This window comes from Epinephelus lanceolatus, chromosome 12, assembly GCF_041903045.1.
Source record: "Epinephelus lanceolatus isolate andai-2023 chromosome 12, ASM4190304v1, whole genome shotgun sequence".
In the NCBI taxonomy this organism is placed as follows: Eukaryota; Metazoa; Chordata; class Actinopteri; order Perciformes; family Serranidae; genus Epinephelus; species Epinephelus lanceolatus.
Window position 1 is genome coordinate 19,756,543 of NC_135745.1, and position 23,812 is coordinate 19,780,354.

The 23,812-nt window shown below is 40.4% G+C and overlaps 1 protein-coding gene across 2 annotated transcripts in view; it reads left to right on the plus strand.

The window, feature by feature from the left end:
• Window positions 1–23,812, plus strand: part of LOC117271663 (collagen alpha-1(XI) chain-like) — a 106,595-nt gene that overhangs the window by 71,169 nt on the left and 11,614 nt on the right. For both annotated transcript variants that reach the window (XM_033649985.2, XM_033649986.2), the window contains 16 exons: window positions 1,265–1,372; window positions 1,497–1,604; window positions 2,384–2,437; window positions 2,996–3,049; window positions 7,857–7,964; window positions 10,887–10,940; window positions 11,619–11,672; window positions 11,827–11,880; window positions 12,163–12,216; window positions 13,519–13,626; window positions 13,806–13,859; window positions 14,114–14,167; window positions 14,589–14,642; window positions 18,336–18,389; window positions 22,146–22,253; window positions 22,445–22,498. In XM_033649985.2, coding sequence (XP_033505876.1) covers window positions 1,265–1,372; window positions 1,497–1,604; window positions 2,384–2,437; window positions 2,996–3,049; window positions 7,857–7,964; window positions 10,887–10,940; window positions 11,619–11,672; window positions 11,827–11,880; window positions 12,163–12,216; window positions 13,519–13,626; window positions 13,806–13,859; window positions 14,114–14,167; window positions 14,589–14,642; window positions 18,336–18,389; window positions 22,146–22,253; window positions 22,445–22,498 — 1,134 coding nt within the window. The remainder of the gene's footprint in view (window positions 1–1,264; window positions 1,373–1,496; window positions 1,605–2,383; window positions 2,438–2,995; window positions 3,050–7,856; window positions 7,965–10,886; window positions 10,941–11,618; window positions 11,673–11,826; window positions 11,881–12,162; window positions 12,217–13,518; window positions 13,627–13,805; window positions 13,860–14,113; window positions 14,168–14,588; window positions 14,643–18,335; window positions 18,390–22,145; window positions 22,254–22,444; window positions 22,499–23,812) is intronic.

Here is a 23,812-nt window from a genome sequence, read left to right on the forward strand (position 1 = left end):
ATTCAATTCAACTGAATTTTGGCAGATGTGACGCAGTAAAGCAGCTGGATTTTGGACACAATTGTCCCCCTGTCCTCTACCACCAAAACTGGTCTGCAGTCTATTTTGCAAGGGAGTTAGTTAGTCAGTCACCATTCTCGGAACCCATCGGCTGTATTCGGCGTCTGACTTCCAGCAGACTAAAGGCCTCGTTAGTTCATCGCACGGACCGTTTAACCTGGCAACAACTGCAGCCGGCTCAAACGTGATTGGTCAATATCACGCGGACTACAAACAGCCTACACCCGGAAACCAGGGCTCTTCCGCTCTTTGTCCGGAGGCAAGATCTCCGGGGTTTGCCTACACTCTACATTCACTGAATGTAGAGACTGTATATAGAGACTAGTCAGTCACAAACTTATTTTGCGTCTGAACACCTGGTCGAGTGTAGCTTGACAATGCTAGCTGCTAGCGTTAGCATCACAGGCTGTGCTAGCTCGGACTTCCGGGTTTGCTGCTAATTTCTTTGCGTTGTGGAATTATGTCAGGCTTGAAGTACTCCGATGGTACAGAAATTGCTTACTGCGGAAATTGCAGAGAACGGTGCTCCTATCAACAGTTCTATTGTTCATTTTTTAAATGTAAATGTTCCATTCACGGGGCCAAGCAGCATTGTCTCTGACAAAGTTACTGTGGCCTTCAATGACGCACCGGGTCAAAGGGCACGGAATGCAATTAATCAGTGTTAACTTTTTTTTTCATAAATACTAGAGTTCATAACTTGTTTTTTATCTTTGTTTATAATTTTGGGTTTTTTGTTTTGTTTGTTTTTTAAATCTATTAAAGGAATTACACACTTTCCTTTTCAAAACGGGTCCACTAATTACCTCCTTTGCCTTTCATACAGCTTTGTTTTGCAGTTGTTTTAGTCTGTTTTTTGTGAGCACACGAGAGAACTGTATTTACTCTACATTTTAGTCAATAGCCTGTAGACAACTTGTTATGGTTGAGTAATCTGAACATTGTTCTATGAGAAATGAAAAACAGGTGATGAAAACAATCAGGCCCATTCATTCCAATATATCAAGGACACTTCACATTATAGTGGCCATAGTCTGTGGAAAAAGTGTTTGTTGAAAATCTCCTCAATTAGTGCAGCCTTTCTAATGAAGTCAGAGTTTTTTTCTTTCAGCCGTTTCATACCTTTTCTGCAGGAAATTGACTTCTCTAGATAGCTACCACACACTGCAGCAATGACTGATGGGTCTTTGTTCTTCGGTGACAGGGTTCTCCTGGAGAGAGAGGTGCTGCCGGCCCTGGAGGTCCCATTGGTCTGACAGGACGCAATGGACCCCAAGGACCACCCGGCCCTGCTGGAGAAAAGGGTGGCCCTGTGAGTATTTCGGTTTTACTCTCATTCTGTCAAACACTTCTATTTTAACCCTGCATACTCTGCAGGAACGTGTTGATTTGGCTGCTGCTAATGCGACACCTCTTCATGAATGTGATGTGTTTAGGGAGAGAAAGGTCCCATGGGTCCTGCTGGCCGTGATGGCATCCAAGGCCCTGTTGGTCTTCCTGGTCCTGCTGGTCCTCAGGGTCCCCCTGGAGAGGATGGTGACAAGGTGGAGTAGAGATCTGATGCACTGGATTGCTAATAATCCTTGATTTAAATATACAATTTGGAGAATTAGTGCAAAACAAATGCGAATTCAAGACAGTTTTACTTTAACATAACTTGTAACCAGCAGCTCCTGCCTATATGACCAGAGCAATGTAATTCAACGACATAGTTTTCTACCATGATAACATCGAAGAATATAACTGCTGAACACTGCTATGCAAATATTCATGTCTTAATACACAGTGCATATATACAGAAAACACACAGAGTGCATATAAACAAATACTTTTTTCAGTCTCTATGTTTAGCCCCAGGCCAACAATGACGGAGAATAATATCAGGCTGTTGCATTCGGTAAACACAATAAGCACACACTGGAGGCATTAAAACATTTCTCAACACAAACAGATAAACATGTACTGAAATAGCCAATAGCTTACATACCCTATTTACCCTCAGGCCAGCAAATCCCTCATCCACACCGAACTACCGATCTGGATCTTTACGTTTGTCTCTGCGATCCCAGTCACGTCTTCTATCAAGCCATTTTGTCAATCAGAGTGCCAATGAGGTTAGACAGGGAGCCAATCAATTAATTGCAAACACTCGCCCAAGGTCTTTGCTGGCCAATCAAATTAGAATCTCTTGAGAGATATTTACTACCCACTGGTGGTAAAGGTGACACTTTAAGATATTGGAGTTTGACTAAACATGAGAGGCAAGAGGCTGTTAAGATGGATAAGAGAGATGTTAAGTTGTGCTGTTTGTGTCGCACCACAGGGAGAAGTTGGCGGACCCGGACAGAAGGGAAGCAAAGGAGACAAGGGTGAACTTGTGAGTATATATTTTCTCTAACTCTTTTTTTTTCTTTTACAAGTCAGTGAGTTTTCTAATATGAGCTGAATAAATCAGAGAACACAGGTTCAGGCAGGATAGTGTTAGAGGCAGATGAAAAATCTAGGTAAAGTGCTCTGGCAAACAATTTAGGTTTGTCCAGGCCTTTAGAGATGAGATGCACAAGTGTAACAACTACATCTTTTGCACTGCAGCCTTGCCTATAGGCAAACTAAAAAGCATTCTGTGCATTACTTACTGCTTTGCTGAAATGCTGGACCATGATTTTTTGGATGATTTCTTGATAACAGAAGTGCTATGGGCCTAAAATCATTAAACTCTTTAGGACATTGCTTTTTCGGGAGAGGTTTATTGTGAGATGTTATCTAAGCTAATGGAATGGTGTGAGTATCTACAGACAGTTTAAAACCAGGGTTGGTTTGTGTGCTGTTGATGTAATGTCAGTGTTATATATTTAATACCTACTGTATGAATGTACTTGCAAACAACTAAGGAGAAACCCAGTAAACACCATCTCGTCGCTCCTTGTGTTTCTAGGGTCCACCAGGCCCAAGCGGTCTTCAGGGAGTGGTTGGAGCTCCTGGTCCAGCTGTGAGTATCACTTCCTCTGGGCATCTAATGTCAACTTTTCCCCTGTGAAATATTATTATACACTTTCAGTCCACTTTTATTGATGGATGTCATATTTGAAATAAAACATGACATGAAAAGAGATCACAAATAACCACTTAGTAACCCAGATATGCTAATATTAACTTTAAAAATGTCCTTTTCAAATGATTTCCAACTTTATTTTGGCAGATATTAAATTTCTATTGAATTTTTAGAATATATATATCATATATATATCAAGGGCCTTGCTTTAGAGAGGTCGCCACCTTGCGCCGCCATGTATGTACGGCAGACCAAGTGGACAATCCAGCCAGCCAGAGAACGCGTTTCGCGTGTATAAATGAACCAACGAAGACAGCGGAAGGAAGGAAGAAGGAGGAAGAAACAGCAGAGTGTTAGTAGTTCGTCGATAGAGAGTAGTGAAAAGTTTTTTTAGTTATAAAGTTTGCGAATGGACCACACTTACCACACAACAGGAGAGAATGAACCCGAACCGTCATCTGCGAGGAAAAGAAGACGCAGCTTCACTCTTTGTGATGCACTCTCTGCGGTGCTTTTCCTCCTGATGATATATCTCCCCAACGATGGTAGAAGTAGCACTGAATCCCATTCTGTGCATTTAGCCTCTCTTCTCACCCGCTCAGCATCAAACACATGGAGTTCCTCATCTGTATGCTCCGGCTCAAACAGGTATGGCTCTGGGTCTGTGTCCGCTACAAGAAACTCTTCAAAATCGCGTTCAAAGTCGTCCATTGCAGCTACTATAGTCCGGAGATATTGCTAGGCTAAATAAACAGCTGAGCTCTGTTACCGGCTACGCTGTCAGTCAGTGTGCGGGCTGGAGATTGGTGGAGCAGAGAGGGGAGGGGGGTCCCCACTCGGTATGGCAAACGAGTATGTGTGTAAAGTTATGAAGTGTGTCTGTTACACTAGCAGAGTCAGAGTTTGGGACGGAGTCTTTTACTCCCTGGAGTGTTACCGGAGTTTCTGGAGTGCTCAAATAAACGGCCCTTTTTCCCGAACGCTCCTCTGGTCGCCTGCTCGTGAGGGATTCATTACAATATCGTAACATGGTTTAGATTTCTAAATAAACATTCACCTTGTCGCTAGATAGACCTACTCCTGAAAAGTCGTGCGCAAGGCTTTTTGTCCCTACGAGGCCGCCGTCATTTACCCGACGGGAGGGGTGAGCGAGTGAGCCCTGCAATCTAGAATTTGACCACTGATGTCACTGTTTTCAACCCATTTTACACACTGGGCCTTTAAAGATGTAAGCGTTGTTCTCATAATGGCAGCCCCAACTTGTCATGGTGGGTTGTGTGCTAGGGCTGGCTGCAACGATTAGTCGACTAATCGATGACTAGTCCACTATTGAAATAATCGGTGACTATTTTAACAACATTGTAACACATTTTTTGATAAAATAATTAGTCGACTAATCAAAGAAATAATCGACAGGAGAGTCGACAATGATAATAATCGTTAGTTGCAGCCCTATTGTGTGCCAGTATTTGTGCCTAGATATGCACATAATTAGTCCCTTTTCTGAGGGATTGTGGGTCAGAACATGGCAAATCAAGTTTGAAGTATTTACTCCGATTCGGGGCTCCATGAAGACAGTGACAGAAATTGGAACTGGACCAAAAGTGTGTCTTTTTAACTCTTTGTCTTCGGACTTATCACAAGTCATGTTTGTTTCTGCAGCACTGGGCCCTGTTATTTTGTCATTAGCACCATGCTCCATCAATGTGAATTCTTGACTTTACCACTTCTGGCTCATGGTGTGTTCATCAATTAAATGAGCTGCTTGCAGTGTTTACATACATTAGAGAACTGGACACTTGGCTCTTAACAGTGCATAGTTGGAGACCCCTATTATATTTTAAAAAACAATGTTTTACTCTCCAGATGGGCAGAAATTAAATACTGCTCCAGCCGGACAGGGATGCATTAAACAAGCAGTATTGCTTTTTACTGTCGCCTCTACAGTCCAAAAACCTTTGGCTGCAGTCCCCATTTATTTAGGAATCCCCATGCGTTTATCATTATAATGTTACATACATTCCATTTTAATCATGACTCTAACTTGCAGCAGGGCACCCCACACAGAATTTTGTCATCACAGTCGTAACAGCTTGTCCTTTTGTAGAATTTTTCAGCACCCAGTCATCAATTACATCGCAGTTGCTTTGCAATACAGCCTCACACATCACAGTGGTACACCAGCCCACCAATCATTTCCATGTATTACCTGATATGGCACCCGGTGTAGCTGAGAATACTGCCTTGTATGCTGCAGAACATCCTCTACTCATCCATCTCATTAACACAACAGGAAAAGGCCTGTTCCTACAATAGCTGATGGCCTGAGGGCAACTAAGAGCTCATTGCTATAAATTATCAGGCCTTAACAACCATTCTAGCAAAAACTCAGCATCTGCAGGGCTCTGTGGGGGCTAGAATAGACCTGGTGAGACGGATTGCCGCGAGCAGGTAGTGCACCCAGGCTGAATAACAAATTATTTAACAGTTGTTTGTCCTGGTGAGTCAGACTGCTCATGTGTATTCATACTTTCATAACTGAGACCTGACTCGTGCTGTGTAGCTTCACTATTATCTGCCCTCTTTTTATTATTATTGCAAGTCCTAATGTTGTTATCAATTTCGACTATACTATCTACCCCACCTCTCAATCTGGGAAAGACGTTGGTAGTTTCGGGGGAAATGAATGATCCAATTTTCTTTTCAGCTAAGGCTTAACAAGGTTTACAACAGCTCATTCACCAGTATTGTGTTTAAGATACAACTAAGGTCAAGCAAGTGGAATGAAATACTATTGATCTTCATCAGGATGTGGTAAACACTCTTTTAAACAAATCAATTGCATTTCTTTGTATTTAGCAGTGTCTAATAAAAAGAAAAATGTTGTATAAGAACGATTTTTGAAAAAAAAAAAAAAAAAAAGCACACAGGAGGGAACACGATTTTGTGGTATAAGTGTTTCCACATAACATGAGGGAAAACAAACAGCCCTAAAATAGTCACTTAGATTTGTTTCAGAGACAATCTGAGCATATAATAAGTGAAATGCACTTCGGGTGAGTCATAAATTACACCTGCCTCGGCATTAGCGCGATGCCTCAAGGCCTTAGCGTCACTTATTACCCACAGGTGCTAATCATATCTCATTCAATTACACCAGCCACGCTTCAAAAAGACCAATATACAAATTAATACCAAGTCCTGAAAAATGAAGCATTCACAGTTTTAGTACAAGTAATTATACATTGACTTATGATGATTAAATCACCTAAGAAAGCACTTTTCTAATTAGACCTGCACCGTGTGTTGAATGCACAGATATTTGCAGTTCCTAGTCTTTTATAGCTGTAATTCACAAATCAATGAGCCAGTTTTTCACAACATCATTTGTCACTTGTGGAGCATATACTTTAACTGCAAATTGTAGTATTAAAATTTAAATTAAAACCCATTCCTGCCTGTTATCAGGGGGCAACGCATTGACATTCACCATTGTTGGATCATTTCAGTAATCGCAAGAAGCAAGCTACGTGAACCGAGCTTTGTATTTTGGTCATGATAACTATTCGAGGCATTTCTCCATGTTGTTTTGGCAGTTTCATCCAGTTCCATCAATCACAAAGCTCTGGTGCGTCAACAAAAAACAGTAGAGCGAGTTGTGCAGTGTTACAGTGAATGACAAATTATGCGGCGTTTAAGTTCAAACACTACAGGCACACTCATTTCTGATTCTGATCTCCCTGAGGAGCTGTCAGGTCAGTCAGATTTTTGGCTTTTTTTTTTTTCTTTCTTTTTTTTTTTTGGTTAAAGTCTAAACTTTAGTCCACCTTGTCTCTGACTCTTCAGTTCAAAGCTAAACTCCCGCTACCTGTAATCACCCAACATTTCCTTCTAAACTGCTCTGCATTCACTACCAGTGCCTGAGGCTGCCTACATGTCCCAGGGCTCAGCGAGAGCTCCACAAGCACTTTCAAGTGCTGACATGCGTTTGAACTGAAAACTCCCAGTTTGTCAGCACTTCGCTCCTTCCCTGTAGTCTCCCCCCTTTCTATCCTCTGTAGCCCCATGCACCTCTGATTTCACAGATGAAGTCAGCATCTTTCACATACGCTATTTACCGTAACCCTGTGGCTATCCTGTACTGTATCCTGCGTTCCCCTGATGAGGAGCTTTGGTAATCTGGCTGCTGTTTCCCCAGGTAGCCCGGCAGCACAGGGGATCTGTGGCTGCAACTGTTGCCTCACCCTTGTCCTGTTTCGTTTGCAGTCTGCATTTTCCTCCAAATGTTCAAATCGGCTTCTCTGTTAAAAAGATTTGTAGCTTGGTTCTAAGCTCAAAATGGCCTGTGAGTGCAAATGTGTGGTTATGCGTCAGCCCTGAGATAGACTGTTGACCTGTCCAGGGTGCATGCTGGGAAAAGCTCCAGCCCCCTCATGACCCTGAGCGAAAACATGTGGGTGTAGAGAATTGATGGATGGATGAAATTGCCATAAAGTGACCTTCAGAAAAGGCATTAAGGTAAACTGCCCGTCCTAATCTGTGTTTGAATACAGGCATCGACCCACCCTCTTCCATGTGAGCTTGGATAAAGTCCATAACCTTGAGAAGGATTAAGAGGGCAAAGAAATCCCAAAAGAGAAATTCCACAGATACCAGTGTTTGTGGACTTGCATTTTGCCAAAGCTCTGGCTAATGGGGATCCGCATAAAGATGTTTAGATTTAATGAGCTTTGACCTCTCACAGGGCAGCGATGGCGAGGCTGGACCGAGAGGGCAGCAGGGTATGTTTGGCCAGAAAGGAGACGAAGGCCCCAGAGGATTCCCTGGTTTGCCAGGACCCATCGGACTGCAGGTAAGTCTTTTATACACACACACGCACGCACACATGTTGATTCTCTTTCTCCCTCTCCGAACACATGACAACCAGATCACGTTGGACCCAGCCTAGTAGGTATGCACATCGCTTTCCCTCTGTCTGAGCCAGCCGGAGCAGAGTGAGTTCCTCCACACCCCTTAAACTGACAACATTTCACCTCTCCTTACATCATTTACATTACATCAAAACAGAGCATAATTTATTAATGCAGCCGCGGTTCCTAATAACACTTTGCATTGCTTCTAGGCAAATAATGCTTTTTCCCCCCTCAAGGACTTTCCGTAGCATAGACAGTTCTCAAAATCCATCACTATTGCTAACATTTTGCATTTGGCATTTTGCCGCACTGTTAATGGTGGAGGGGGAGACTGCCATTGGTTTTCTGCTCAGACTACATCATTATCATGCAGTAAACCACTTCCTTGCAGTGCTCCCAGGCCGAAATAAGAGACCAACTTCTGTGGTAGCCTGTATAGGATCAGATATTTTAATATATGTAGTATAATGTATAAATGTTAAAAACTAATGTATCCCTCATAATAGATGTATTACAATATCCATACAGTATTTATTTTCTAGGATTTGAGAAAAGGGGCAGCAACTTTGAAGCAGACAGGCAGCAGGGGTGCTTTTGATACACATTTGCTTTGTTGAGTATCTGTCTGGCCACCAGGACACCCTGCCTACACAAACATGGATCATGCATATTAAATGCTGTGCAGGAGAATGATATTTGATGGCTTTTATCAATAAATGACCCACAGTTTTATTTTCCACTTCAACACACATCGATTTGTGGCTATTTATCTTATTTTTTTAACAGTGGTTAGTGTATTGATTTGTAGAAAGTGTTTTTCTTAATATCATGCACCTCGTATTAGCACCCATTTTTGGTATTAAAGTGATTCTATTTGTATTTAACTTTGAGAGAATAATAACATATTCTTACTCTTGCAAACTGCAAGAAGTAGAAACAGTAACCAATGAAGTGCATGCCTCCTCTGGTTCAATTAACTCACAGGTTTTGTATATACAACCTTAAGTAGTGTGGTATAACCAGTAGCTTTAGTGGCAAATGTTGTGTTTCTGACATTGCTGAGTCATTTTACTGACTTCATCACTCTTTCTATTTTTGCAATTGTTACAAGCATGCTAGAACATGCTGCAACTTTCTCTTGTGCCCACACTTTGTGCCGTTCAGCAGAAGCTACATAGTCTCACTTTAGGAAACTAACTGCAAACTATACAGTGTGTTCTGTGTTCGCTTTTTAAATGTTGCTATCGGGATGTAATACAAGATTAAGACTTGCATTATGTGACTACTGCTCCACTTGACTTTGCTCTTTTCAGCTCTCTTTTCCTCAAAACTGCAACAGAGTGAAAGCAGCAAAAGGGCAGAGCATTGGCTCATTTAAGCCGACGAGCTCAAGTTGAAGAAACTTGCTTTGGTGGCAAATGAATAAAGAAACGGCACATTGTAGAATATCTAAAAGTCAATTATCCAAGGACTCACCGAGGATGAAATTAGAGCGAAGCCCTGCTGGTCAATAGGGCCAGATAACGTTGTTATTAAGTGCAATTGGCTTTTAATTGGGCATAATGCACTCCATCTCCACTCTTTTAATTATGTTTGGCTAAGCTGCCCTTCAATAGATGGCAGCAGCCACTGCGAGCTCAGCTCTTCAATTCAATTATCTGTAGCATTAATGATTTTTGACTATGGGGAATGAATGGCTTTGGTTTGAAAGGCTCCCATCATTCAGAGCTGTGTTTGCTGTGGAATATTGGAGTCCTCGCTGAGCGGATGAATTCTTCAGATTAAGAGGTTAAGATGTGGATGGAGAGGAGAGTAAATATCAGATCTGATTACACCAGAGTGTCCTTATAGTTCAAGGCTAGAGTGGAAAATAGACAGAAATGCCAGGTCACAAGTAAATATTTATGTACTTGCTCTGCTATATGTAGTTGTTTGTGTATATATGTGTGTGTGTGTAAAGGTAATTTCACTCACATTACACCTCTTCTTTCCGGCCTGCTGATCCATCAGTGCACATATTTCACAAAGAAGCCCAACAAGTCCATCATTAGCCACGGCGTGCCACATCCGAACATAATGCATGAAATTATTTGATGCTTTATTTATTTTTCCATTCTTACTACCGTCATGCTTTATTACTGTGACTAAAGTCCCAGTCAGAACGTGTTATAAATTAACCTTCGCTGCCATTCCAGAGGTGCATTAAATCAACAAAATGGGCTGAAACTACACATATGTGATCCCAGTGATCGATACCCATGTCATTTTGGTTTCACAGTAACTTATCATTACCGCTGCTCTCCACCCACCTATTGATTATGCTCGCTCCATCATCGCAGCTTAACCAACACAGCAAATAATAACTACAATTATGCAGATAGACAATAAGCAACAATAGGATGTGAGAGCTCCCTCATTTTTGTTGCACATACACCTTTCCAAGTTGCATTCAAACTGTTTAAGTCAAACATGACTGAATCCCGAAACTGGGTAATATGCATCGCCTGTGCCGTCCCCTTTGTTTCCACTTTCCTGTGGACATAGATGGATGGAGCTCCCACCCTGCAATTTACACAGGCTGATTATCCCCAAGCCTCCCATACCCTTTAATTACAATAGGTGTCCTTTTTGACTAATTGTGTGTTTACACTCAGGGGTTCTGTTGTATTAATGCATTCTCCATCTCATTGCATCCTAAACCTCACTATTCAATACACATCATCTGTAAGCACCTGTTAATGAGTGGTGAAAATGTATTTCTGCTTCTGTCGGTGGGTTTTCTAATGCACAGCTATGTCTCAGGTGCTCCCTCACATGACCCCCTTTTTCTTTGTTCTGAAGAATACTTGTCTCCTTTGCAGGGTTTACCCGGCCCTCCCGGCGAGAAGGGAGAGAATGGAGACGTCGGACCGATGGTGAGTGCAGCTCTTTCTGTTACTTCTTTTCCATTGCAGGCGGTGATTCACATTGTTTTCACGTAGAACACAGAGGTGGGCAATTGTGCTGATTGTTGTTAAGTTTTTGGCTCGTGGCTGAGTTTGGCAACTCCTCCAGCCTCTTGGCAGATTTCTTGAAGTCTGTGGAAGATGTTTTGACACAAACAGTTCTGCTGGTGAAAACTTTGCAGTTAGCGAGTTAGACTGCAATGAAAATAATCTCAATATAGCACTAAAGGGTGGTGAGTTCAGTTAAAATAATGTGCAGATTTGGTTTGAGGGGATGTACGTTTCCTATATGTTCAGCTTTATTCTGTGCTGTATGCCACTGAGAACTTTACTTACTTCCCCTGTAAACTTGTTGTAGGTGAATGTATTGATTTTGTGTATTTGTATATCATCATATCATGCCTCTAAGTGTTTTTAATAGTTTCACTTAAATTTTTCGTACAGATACGTGTAGTGATAAAGTCTGATTCGGATTCAGGTTCTGGTACCCTTTAAAAGAAACACAACAAAATTACAGCACCAAGCAATTCATTGGATTTTCGACATTAAAATGTAAAGCTTACATTTGGTTTGGCTTCTGCAATGTATAAAAAAAAGGCAATGTTGGCACTGCTCTATGCTAAAAATAACTTCTCCTCCTCCTGACAGGGTCCACCTGGTCCTCCTGGCCCCAGAGGTCCTCAGGGTCCCAGCGGAGCTAGCGTAAGTTTGATCTTTTGTTTTTTCCTTTTAACAAAGCTGCAAACATTCTCATGATTTTAAAAAAAAAATCTAGTGTTTATATACTTTTCATATATGATTTTTACTTTTACTTACTTCTGGATAATCCCTGACTGTGCTCGTGATTTATCCACAGGGTGCTCAAGGTCCTCCCGGTGGTATCGGTGCAATGGGAGGTGTTGGTGAGAAGGTAAGAACCAATATGTCTCAATTGTGGAAGCACTTGCTAACCACTTTTAAGCTCCTAAAAATAAATTCCTTTCATTTCCTTCAGTTTGTTTTGCCACACAACAAGTACATTCGGAGCAGCCATTTGTAGGACTATGTATTATTACAAAAAAAAAAAAAGTTTGTGCTTGACATCAAAGTGGAACATACAAACTAAAAGATACTCAGCTGACAACACTGTCTGTATTGTTTCCTGCAAGTGTGATAGTCCCCATTAACCGACATTTTCTCTGTGATGTAACAGGGAGAAAGCGGTGAAGCAGGCAACCCAGGATCACCTGGAGAGCCTGGTATTGGGGTAAGTACAGTGTCATGCTGAACTACTCATTATCTCATTTCAGATAGCATTATTTTATTTTCAAAAGGAAGATAACCAACTATTTTAATATGTGTAAACAGCACTTAAAATGCATGGCAAGTGGTACGACACACGATTCAGCAGTGTGCCCTCGTGTACAATTCATCCCCAGAAAAGTATGTAATTGTGACTGTTTAAACCATCTGTCTGAGAATATCTGTGAGTGCAGCTAATTAAGTTATGTTTAATATTTGACACTTAAGCTGTGGGGGCTGTTCCGCCGCTGAGTATTTCACCTCCGTATTACTGCAGGCTGATGTGTAGCAATGCTAGCAACCTGAGGGCTTTTCAGCAGATAATTAGCTCAGCCAGATTTGGACACCTCCAGTGTTGGAGGTGTCATTAATCTAACCTCCCGTACGAGGCTGTTATTAGAGGCAAAAGTCAAAACATGCCAGGAGTCATTTTGTGTGACAAAAACATCACAATAGCTTGGGGTTTTTTCCACAATAACATTTTGTTATTTAATGCATCCAAAAAATTAGTGTTGAATGACAGAAAGTTCAGTTTTTCATAACTTGTTTAACGTTCATTTACAAGGGCACCACCTGCATCAATCCACATAATACGCTCAACATTAGCTTCATAATGCAGCTGACATTGTTTGCCTGCAGAAGTGCCTCTGCTGATCACTTTCCACTGGTATAAATCAGGATAAAGTATTCACAGATCAGAGCAGTGCCATTGATCCAGGCTAAGCACTGCTTGTGTAGACCAGGGATGCCTCACCTTAGTTATAGGTTCGGGCCAGCCACCCTCCTCGAGTCTGAGTCTATCAGGTTGTATTGATGTATCTACCTGCTGCCACAGATCTGTTTACAGTGACAGATAGAGCCAGTGTTGCACATCACATCGGGGTCAATTTCAAAGGTGCATGCTGGCATCGACTAGAGAAGCGTGCTGCTCTAATGGGCCAACTAACGATTCTGGGCTTGTAATGGCGCTCCAACTGCTGCTCTTAGTCAGAGCCAACAATTTAAGACACTGTTGCTGATTACCAGAGAAAAGAAAGATATTGTAATTTTAAGACTGTTTAGTGTAATGATTTAGTGGATTTTAAAACTCCAAGAGTCATACTTTGAGGTCTTGGGGCAGTTTGGTCCATGTTTTGATGTCAGCTGCAGTGACAGATTTGATAACACATATGTCCTGTGCCTTATTTAGCAGGCTATTGTCAGAGAAGCGTAGATGGCCCTTACGGCGTCTTCACAGTGACGAGCCTTTGATGCATTTTTCCCACAGGGACCCAGAGGAGAGACCGGTGAGAAGGGAGAAACCGGCCCACCCGGAGCTGCTGGGCCTGCCGGTGCACGCGGACCCCCTGGAGATGACGGTCCCAAGGGCAACCCCGTATGTCACTGCCGCTGTCATACACACAGAGCCATGACTGATGCATTATTAAATCTGTCAGCTGCAGAATCACTGTGTCACATTTCTCAGTCGAGCTGTCTGCTGTCAGAGCTGTTGTTGACACGCTGTCACATATCTGAGTCAAGCTCAGTCTTCTCAGTGTCTCAATCTGTCTGCAGGGTCCTGTCGGCTTCCCAGGAGACCCCGGTCCCCCTGGTGAGCCTGGTGCTGGTGTAAGTGATACATTTATCCCTCAATCAATCTTGCGTTTAGGATGTTGTACCATTTACTGAGTGGCAATAAATGCTTTTTACCTGTAAGTGCTTGATTTTCTGTTTTTTGTAGGAGTTTTTTGTTTTTGTTTTTATATGTATTTTTTCTTTTATGTAAAATGTGCCTATTAGTGCCATTAATATAGTTGCAACTGTGATGTGAAATGGCGTTGCGGTACAGTATAAGAGCTAACAGATTTATGTATTTTGTTTAGGGTCTTGATGGTTTACCAGGTGACAAAGGAGATGATGGAGATGCCGGACAGCCTGTAAGTAACTAGTATGAATTTCCCATCTACATAATGATGTGAGGATTAAACCCTTAGGTGTGTAGTAACCTAAGAATGCAGAATAGTTTGAATCAACAGCATTTTGAGTATCTTGTAATTCAATTTTCTGGTTTTCTTCAACAAAATTTAGAAAATCTGATTGAAATGAAATTTCTCACAGTGTCATTTGAAGTCATGTTGCAGTTTATTTTACATTTTAAATTCAGGTTTGTTCAAATATACTGCCTCACGCTAAAGTAAAGCAACACTATGGTAAAAGGAGCCTGGAAGAGACCCAAAAACAGGCATAAAAAGTTACATTGTATTCTTTCTTTTTTTTTCACAAAGTACAGCTATCCATGCAGCAAAACTCTTCAGTTTCTGTGAAGTGGAGTCAAGTTTTCTATCTACTCTATTTTAGGGCCCTCCAGGTCCATCTGGCGAGGCTGGAGTACCAGGACCTCCGGGCAAAAGGGTGAGTACATTTCCAAAATGATGCATGAGATGATGCTTCTGCTAAGCTCTCGAGATGTTCTCTATTTTTAGATTCACAATGCTCTTACAGGCTTGCGAGCTATTACCCAATGCAGGGCGAGACAGCATTTTTATGTTTGTATTTCAGATTAATATACAATTGTTTGACAGGAAATGATGTCCATTAGTAAAACTGAGTGTGTGGAATAGCCAGTAATTGCAGACAGAGATCATCCTGGAGGAGAATATTGACATATTGTGGGTTTTACTTGCAGTAATGTGGAAGCAGCAGGACAGCATCTGCTGCTGCTAACGTCAGGAAATTAACTTGTCACTTTAATATCTGGCACTCCATGCCCTTTCTGTCACATCAGACTTGAGCTGACATTATTTCATTTCACTAGCGTGGCATTTTTTACGATGCGTTCCATTTACTGTAATAATGTTTTACAGTTGGCAATAAAGCGCGCCATTAATACACTGTATAAAAGGCTGGCACAATATGGCAGGAGGAAATAGAAACTTTTGATATTTCAAGTAAATTAATTTTGTTTTGGCACCTTGGTAGAGATGATGCTCAGTAAAGTGTAACTTATCCTCTAGAGCATCGTACCAACCAGCTCTGCTGCCTCCTCTGTGTATTAGTGCAAACATTGTACACAGTGCATAAACAATGCAGCTCTTGCATGTCATAGAGGTATGGTAAACACTCATTTCTTTGTGCGTGTGCTGGGCATCTTCCTCGCTATCAGATAGAACTGTCACCTATTACACTCCATTTCCATCTTTGGTCTGACATTGTGTCAATTCTAACTGATTTCCATGAGGGAGCAGGATTTGATATTCCTTAACGTATCACTAGAGACTAGCGTTTTCGCCTGATTGAGAGTGGCGCAGAGCAAAACAAAAACAAGCTACGATGTTGGTCAATATTCAAAAGACGCGTCGATTTGGAGCAGCTTTCATAGTAGCGTCTATCATGTCTGTAATGTGCCCACCATTTCTGTTATTGCTCATCGGTTCCTTAGGTCTAGCGCACAGCTTGACAACATTTGACAACAAGTTCGCGTTCAGCCTTGACAAAATGCAGAAAAACATTTATTTAAATAGTGGTGCGTTGAACACCCTGTTGTATTACGTTTACACTGCCAAAGCAAGTGTGAAATAAAAACAATCTACCAGAATTTGGTGTATATACACGTCACTGCTGATTGGGTACACCTCAGACACACAGATTAAACAAGAGAGAATGTACCTCAAAGCCCATTGCTCACCTTTCCACACTGGTTAATTCTGTTTTGAGGAAATTTGTTGTTCAAAGTGAAAACCGTAGCAAAATGGTGCACACTGGTTTCAGACTGAATGTACCCCATCTTGATAACGCTGTTAGTCCCACCCATGCAGCTGATTGACTGATCATAAATCCCTGCGCAGAGCTCATTAGTTATTTTTCAACCAAAAACGAATGTTTCATGTCATGATGCTGGACGAATCAGTCAACTCAAAGTCAGTGGATTCGGATTCCAAGCTCCTGGACTCAGGCAACTTGGAATCATGAATAATCAGTGACAGAAAATGCATACATGTACTCAAGCACCACATATGTGAGGTCCTAATATCTTGCTTGGGTATTCTATTTTATGCTACTTCCTAATGCACTGCATTAGGAAGGGGACAGCTGTGGCTCAGAGGTAGAGCGGGTCGTTCAGATCAGCGGTTCGATCCCGGGCTCCTCCAGGCTACATGTCGAAGTATCCTTGAGCAAGATACTGAACCCCAAATTGCCCCTGATGGCTGTTCCATCGGTGTGTGAGTGTGTTAAAACTGAGTAGCAGGTGGCACCTTGTATGGTAGCCTCAGCCACTAGTGTATGAATATGTGTGTGTGAATAGGTGAACGTGACTCGTAGTGTAAAAAGCGCTTTGAGTGGTCACTAGATGACCAGAAAGGTGCTATACAAATGCAGGTCCATTTACCATTAAAGTAAAGTGAATATATACTAGCTTTTTTTACAGTTTGTGGCCCCTTGTCATATTTTAGATGTCTGTGAGTTGTCAGCAGTTGGAGAGATTTACTGTCTAAATTATTCAGATTGTTACAGTGAAATTACTGTTTGAGGTCCAAGAAATTAGAAGTATCCAATATTTCATGAGAAAAAGGTTAGAGGAAAAAAGTCCAAAAATTAATTTGATTTTGTGTAGTAGAACTTCTTCTCTCCTGCCCCATTAATCATCTTACGACCCCTCAGATTTATGTTTTGACCCTGGGTTAGCAACAACTAAACTATCCAACAGTGCATAAGAAAGCTAGCTCCACCTTACAACAGTAAAATGCTACATATGCAATGATGCATCAGTATAAAGACTCCAATGATATACTACTACAATACATCAGTCAGAGGGGTCATTTTGGTGTTAAACAACCACTTTTACTTTTAAAAGTTAAAGTATAGTCTGCTGATAATACTTCTGTACTCTTGCTAGTAGTACTTTAGTTGAAATGCTGCAGTTTTAAATTGCTGCATTGATGCTTTTACTGATGTAGAAGATGTGAGTACTTCTTGTACCACTCTTAATAAGAGATGGAGCCGTGTGTTGAATTGATTTACAATGCCATTCTTTTGACCTTGTACAATTTGGAATATGATTAAAATAGAGCCTGTTGTAGCTGCAACAGAAGAACTATTCAACCCCGTCATGACCACACAGCTTGTGGTAAGATGTTGAACACAAGGTGATGGTCGGGTAGATACAGTAGCACGATCTGACATTAAATGTCTAAAAATATCAACCCATGGTTGTGCTTCACTGCCAAATGTGTTCATTGTTAAGCATCAGACGCACTAATTTACTTGTTTTCCTGCAATTCTGTGGCTCAAATTAAGAAGCAGGCTTGGACGCTTGATCATACATTTTAAAAATGTTGGTATGGTAAGCACTTTTTAGATCCCCAATTTGTATTCCAAGGGATACCATCCAGGTGACAGAGGCTACAGAACAAATGAGACCCCAGTTCCATGTCCATATTAATGGACTTTGCGATATGATTTCTCATCCTTCACCAAGGTAATTCGGGTTTAGTCTCTTTCCCAATATCTCTTCGAAATTGACTCAGGTTTTGTGCTCATTGATGTGTGCAGCTGCTTGACTACATTAGCACACAAGCACGCACGGGTGCACACATGCATGCCTCCACACACACACATGCGCACAGTCACTAATGCACATACACAGTTGCCAGGGCTCATAACCTACATTGAAGACCAGTAGCTTTTGTTTGGTCTATTTGATTATGGTTTCTAATGGCAAATGACAGCCCACTTACAAGGTTTTGACCAGAGGCTGTTTGGTGAAAATGCTGATGTGCTTTTAGCTCAGTATGTTTGGAATGTAGGGCAATTTGCTCGCGCTGATGTCGCCTGGCCCTGTTTCACCCTCTCCCTTTAAAAAAGATTCAAGGTCAGAGCGTGCAGCAGCTGAACAATTAGTTTGTACAGGAAACCACTGCTTGTCAGCAAATGTTGGAGAATTTCCCTTCTAGAGAAGAGTTACCTTTTTTTCTCTCTATTCAGTAGGTTTATATAAACGGTTTTGACATGAGGGAGTGTAGTTATAAGTTCATTTCTTTTTAATTAAAATCATATATTTGTGTATTTATGTATAAAACTGTAATTGCTTTTTATTGTTCTTCTCAGGGACCTGTTGGACCAGCAGGTCAGGAGGGCAGACAAGGAGAGAAGGGATCCAAGGTAAGCTGCCGACCGTCTGATACAAAATATAATCAACTACTGAAGTTGTAGATCTCAGTCTAGCTGGAATCAGGGTTAGATAATTATATGGAATCAAAGAAAGCTCTAATTTGAATCTTGCAAGCAACGGAACACCTAATTGTGAAATGGTACTGCTGCTGATTATTTAATCATGATATTTGAACACCACTGAATTAACTTTCCAAACCATCTGTGTGAATCAGTGTCGTTATGTTATAATTTAGGGTTCATAAACATGAGTGTCCAAAATTCAAACAGTTATATTCAAGTTGCTAAAGTCAAGATATTCAAAAGATTAAATGGTGATATTAAGACTCAAAGATGGAAAATTCGCACTGGCAACACCCTAGCCTAGAGCCTCTGTGATTGATCAATCCTTGTCCTATCAGGTTATGTTCTGTCAGTCACGTGTTCCAAGAAAGATACATCCAGACGTTTAAGTTAAATTTTCCATATAGATTTATTACATTTTTTAGATCTGTAAAAATTAAAATTACTTTATGGAAATGTCAAAAATGGGAATTAAAACCACACAGTTTCAAATAGTTGGTATTCAAAGTTAAAGGTAATGTTTAATTTTTCAGGTTCGTATTTACTTAGAATTTTTATGAAGTTTTCGGACAAGACCTGTGTTACTCAGTACTAATTATAGTAAAAATAGACAAAGTGTGCCATTGGTACATGTCCAGTTATTAAATTACCTCTGATTACTTGCTTGCATAACCTTGAGCGTCAGTGCACAGCAGGTCACATGAACATGCCAGACTCTTAAATTTCTCTGCCGGCAGCAAACAATTACACATACACAGTGTGAAGAATAAACTTTCTAATAATGAATAACTACAGAATTGAAATGGAGCTTTTCTGTCAAGAACAGTGATGTTTCCCAATAATTAGAAACAAAGTGCAGAGTTATTTTCAGGAAACTTCACCATCATTTAGTAAAATATTTCTGTTCATTTGTATTTATAACATCAAGTCTTCTTCTTGAGCTTTGCTGCTGCATTACAGAATATATTGGCATGTTACCGCCACTTATAGCTGAGTGGAATAGTGTTTTTTTTTTTGTTTTTTTTTTCATACTTTGTATTTGTCAAAATTATAGTTTCTTACAGTAGTTGGGCTGCTTCTCATAGAAACAAATCTTTACAATAGCTACTGTACATCCCTCCTACCCCAGCCATGATCCCAACATCTCAAATAACAAAACCAAGAAAAACAAACAAACAAAATAATAATAAAATAGATAGGACAGTAATATAGATAATAATACATAGATACATTCTTACATACATACATAGGATTACCAAAATAAATAGGTTTGGTTCGGGAGATATCCTAGAAAAAGTAGATTTCTTTCTTCTCTTTGCCCCTTCAGATCTTTCCCTTCTCCCCTTTTTTCTTCCCTCATTCCCCCCACCTCATTACTTTTGTATTTTCTGCAGTCTCTTCCATCTTATATCAAATGGTTTATCTAGATTTCTAATGCTGTGGTTTATCATCTCCATTTCATCGATCTCATTAATTGTATCCGTCCATTTGCTTAGTTGTGGCGCCTCCGGTTTCAAACTGTTTTTTGTTTTTTTTTCTGTTTAAGTGTGGCTACTTTAAATGCAGCTAGTGTGATGTTATTGATAAGACTGTGTATCGCACGCATGTTGGGCATGTGCTTCCTCATGCGCGAGATAAACAAAACGGGGACCCAAAACAAGGAGTACTTCACTCAAAAAATTATTTTTTGTTTATCAGTTACTCACCCTGTTTTTTTTCACACATGCCTCCATGGTGACCAAAAATCGGAAAACAGAGAAAATTCTTCTTTTTCTTCCTTCGTCCTGGTCCATGTTTAACAATAGCTAAACTATATCAAAACATACGATTACAAACTCTTACACAACTTGTGCAGTATAATCTAAGTCTTATTTATCAAGTCCTATGCTCAGTACTTCCCAAACACATGCATTTTCACACAAACGTTACTATTCAAAACACTTGCGCTAAACAGTCTCACGCACAGATAGCTCATTCATTGGCCAGGATGTGACAAGCATGACTGAGTGACTGGAGCTCTCCTTGCCAGTGAAGGGGCTCAAACGAGCGTAGAGATATTTTAAACAGTAAAGTTTTAGTGAAAATGAATGTGTTTCGGAAGTACTGAGCATACGACTGGATAAATGAGACTTGAATTATACTGCGCAAGTTGTTTGAAAGTTTGTAAACAGATGTTTTGCTACAGTCTCACTGTTGTTAAACGCGGCCCCCAATGACTTCAATTAATCAAGAATTTTCTCCGTTTTTGAGTTCTTCATTTACTGTCGAGGCACGAGGGAAAAGCAAAGTTTTCTTTGCAAATTCAGCTTATGACAGGGTGAGTTATTGGTAGACAAATGGTCATTTTGGGGGTGAAATATTCCTTTAAATTGACTAGCTTTGTTTCCATAAATGGCTGCAAGACTTTGCTGCCAAAATGTCAAACAATATTGAATGAAATGTCTGTAAAGGTAGATGTCCAGAGGATGATATAAAGGGCGAAGTAACACACATTTAAACGTTTTCCTGTAATATCCTGCTCAGGTGTACGTTTATCTGTTCAGCTCAGATCTTGTATTTTTGAGAAAATTGGCCAATTTGTCTCACCGAAGAAGCGTTAGGGGTTTCTTGAGGCTATCAGTGGATTTGATTGCTTTGTTAAAATCCATAACATGCTACTGTTTGCACAGTTGAGGAGCATCAAATAGAAGAAGAAAAAAACCTTTGTACGCCTTAAAGAAATTGTTTGTCTCCAAATCAGCTGGTTCAAAGACATGCACAGACAGAGAACCTGACAAACCTCAGACATAGCCTCGCTCTTTCTTTTGTTCTTTGTCGCTCTCCATCCCTCACACAGACGCGCACGATATACAAAGTGCACATTCTGTCCACATTGAGGTAAGGGATTAGAGTTGATTTGATGGAGACAAGACAAAGCCTGTGTGATGATCCTAGAGTGTCAAATCCAGGCCTAATTGGTTGTCAGAGCAATTTAATCCCCTCCTCCTATCATCCTCGTCGATATGACATCTGTGGAACTTCAATACGTAAGAACTTGATGTTCCTGCTCGGAGACAACAGGCGAGATCTGGTAACATTTGATCTGTTTGGATGTTGCAAATCCTCAAATCCTTCCAATCTTAGGTTTTTTGTGGAAGGAAAACATTGCAGGATTGCTTTAATTATCATGTTGCATAAAGGGCTGGTTGTCATTGGTGACGAGACACATTTGACCATACACGTAAAGTAACAGCTTCAAGTTGTATTTGTAGATTTTGACAAAAAAAAATCAGCTTTTTAAGTGTTTTTGAGAAAGGAAATGAACTCAACTTGTTTGTTAGGACTCAATTATACATAATTGATGAGCCCTCATGCGTTACACAAAACCTTCTGAAAAGCTCTAATGGAAACTGTTCATCTATCACGGAAGCCAAAGCCAGTCGAGAGAAGAATAAAAACATCTTTTACATCTTCATTGTCATGCTCCTCTTACAATGAAGAAATACTCTCTAGTTCTGAAATAACTGATGCTGTTGCAGCATCTGTCTAACCTTAGGAGCCGCAATTGTTGTTGTGAATGAACAGTAGCATGTCCATGTTGTCACACACATACCAGTAGCCATATTACGAGCATCCAGCTGCTGTGCAAGTTAACTGTCACCCATGAAAAGGGAGTAAATGTTATTTTGTGCTGATGTTTTACAGGGAGAGGCTGGAGCCGAGGGGCCTGTTGGTAAAACTGGTCCTGTGGGACCTCAGGGTCCTGCTGGAAAGAGTGGTCCCGAGGGACTGCGTGGAATCCCTGGCCCTGTGGTGAGTACATTTTGCTCATACATTTGTTATTTTCTTACTCACATAAAACCCTGATGGCAGTGACACATCATAGAATTTAAAGTGGTAAATGAATTTTTGTTTATGGATTAGTAGTTTCTTTAAAATCTAGTATTTAGATTATTCTCATGTTATTAGTTAAATACTGTAATCATGTTTTTCTTTATTTTCAGGGTGAGCAAGGACTCCCTGGATCTTCTGGTCAAGACGGTCCTCCTGGACCTATCGTAAGACGTGTTCTCTCACCTGCTCAGTAAAAAAAAAAAAAAAAAAAGTTATAGTTATTGTATAACTAAAAAAACAGCTTACCGATACTGCAGCACTGCCTGCCCACTCCTTGTTAAAAAGGTCTTAGGTTGCATGCCTTTTAGCCATTGAAAGACACTGATAATCTGGAGATTAAATTTATTTATTTTTTTTGTAATTCTCTTTTTTATTAGTTTATGAATGCATTATGAGAGTAAATAACAAATAGATTGTGCTATTGAGACAATGGGGGCTACTTATCACACCAAATCAGGTCTAATGTTTGAGACATATACAAACCATTTCGTCCAGTTCTCCAAAATTCCCTTTGGGTCTCAAACTAAAAGCCATTCTCTCCATTACATAAATATTATATACCAAGTCAATCCATTTATCAATACTAGGTATTTCTTTTGTCAGCCATTTTTTGGTTAGGGATTTCTTACAGGCCACTAATAATATTCTTGGCAGATATTTATCCTTTTTCCTCTATTCGAGTTTCTCCAATCTAATCAGGTACATCAGTTCAAAATTACAGGTTATTTTGGCTAGAAAAAAGAATGCAATTAATTTTAATCTAAAAAGGAGTGACAGAGGGGCACCATCAAAAGATATGAAAGTGATTTGCTTCTTTGTCTGTCTGGTTTGAGAAAGATTTTTTCTGAACAGGAGTACAGAAGTAACTGATGACATTCTTCAAACTACATTCTCTCCATGATGGAGAGCTTGTTGTTTTCCATTGTTGTCTAAATATCTCTTCCCATTCCTCTTGTGCGATGGTCAGATTACCCTCACTTTCCCACCTTGGTTTAACTCTAAATGTATTTTTGTTTTTTAGCTGTCGAAGGCTCATGTACAGTACAGGCCAAAAGTTTGGACACACCTTCTCATTCAATGCGTTTTCTTTATTTTCATGACTATTTACATTGTAGATTCTCACTGAAGGCATCAAAACTATGAATGAACACGTGGAGTTATGTACTTAACAAAAAAAGGTGAAATAACTGAAAACATATTTTATATTCTAGTTTCTTCAAAATAGCCACCCTTTGCTCTGATTACTGCTTTGCACACTCTTGGCATTCTCTCGATGAGCTTCAAGAGGTAGTCACCTGAAATGGTTTCCACTTCACAGGTGTGCCTTATCAGGGTTAATTAGTGGAATTTCTTGCTTTATCAATGGGGTTGGGACCATCAGTTGTGTCGTGCAGAAGTCAGGTTAATACACAGCCAACAGCCCTATTGGACAACTGTTAAAATTCATATTATGGCAAGAACCAATCAGCTAACTAAAG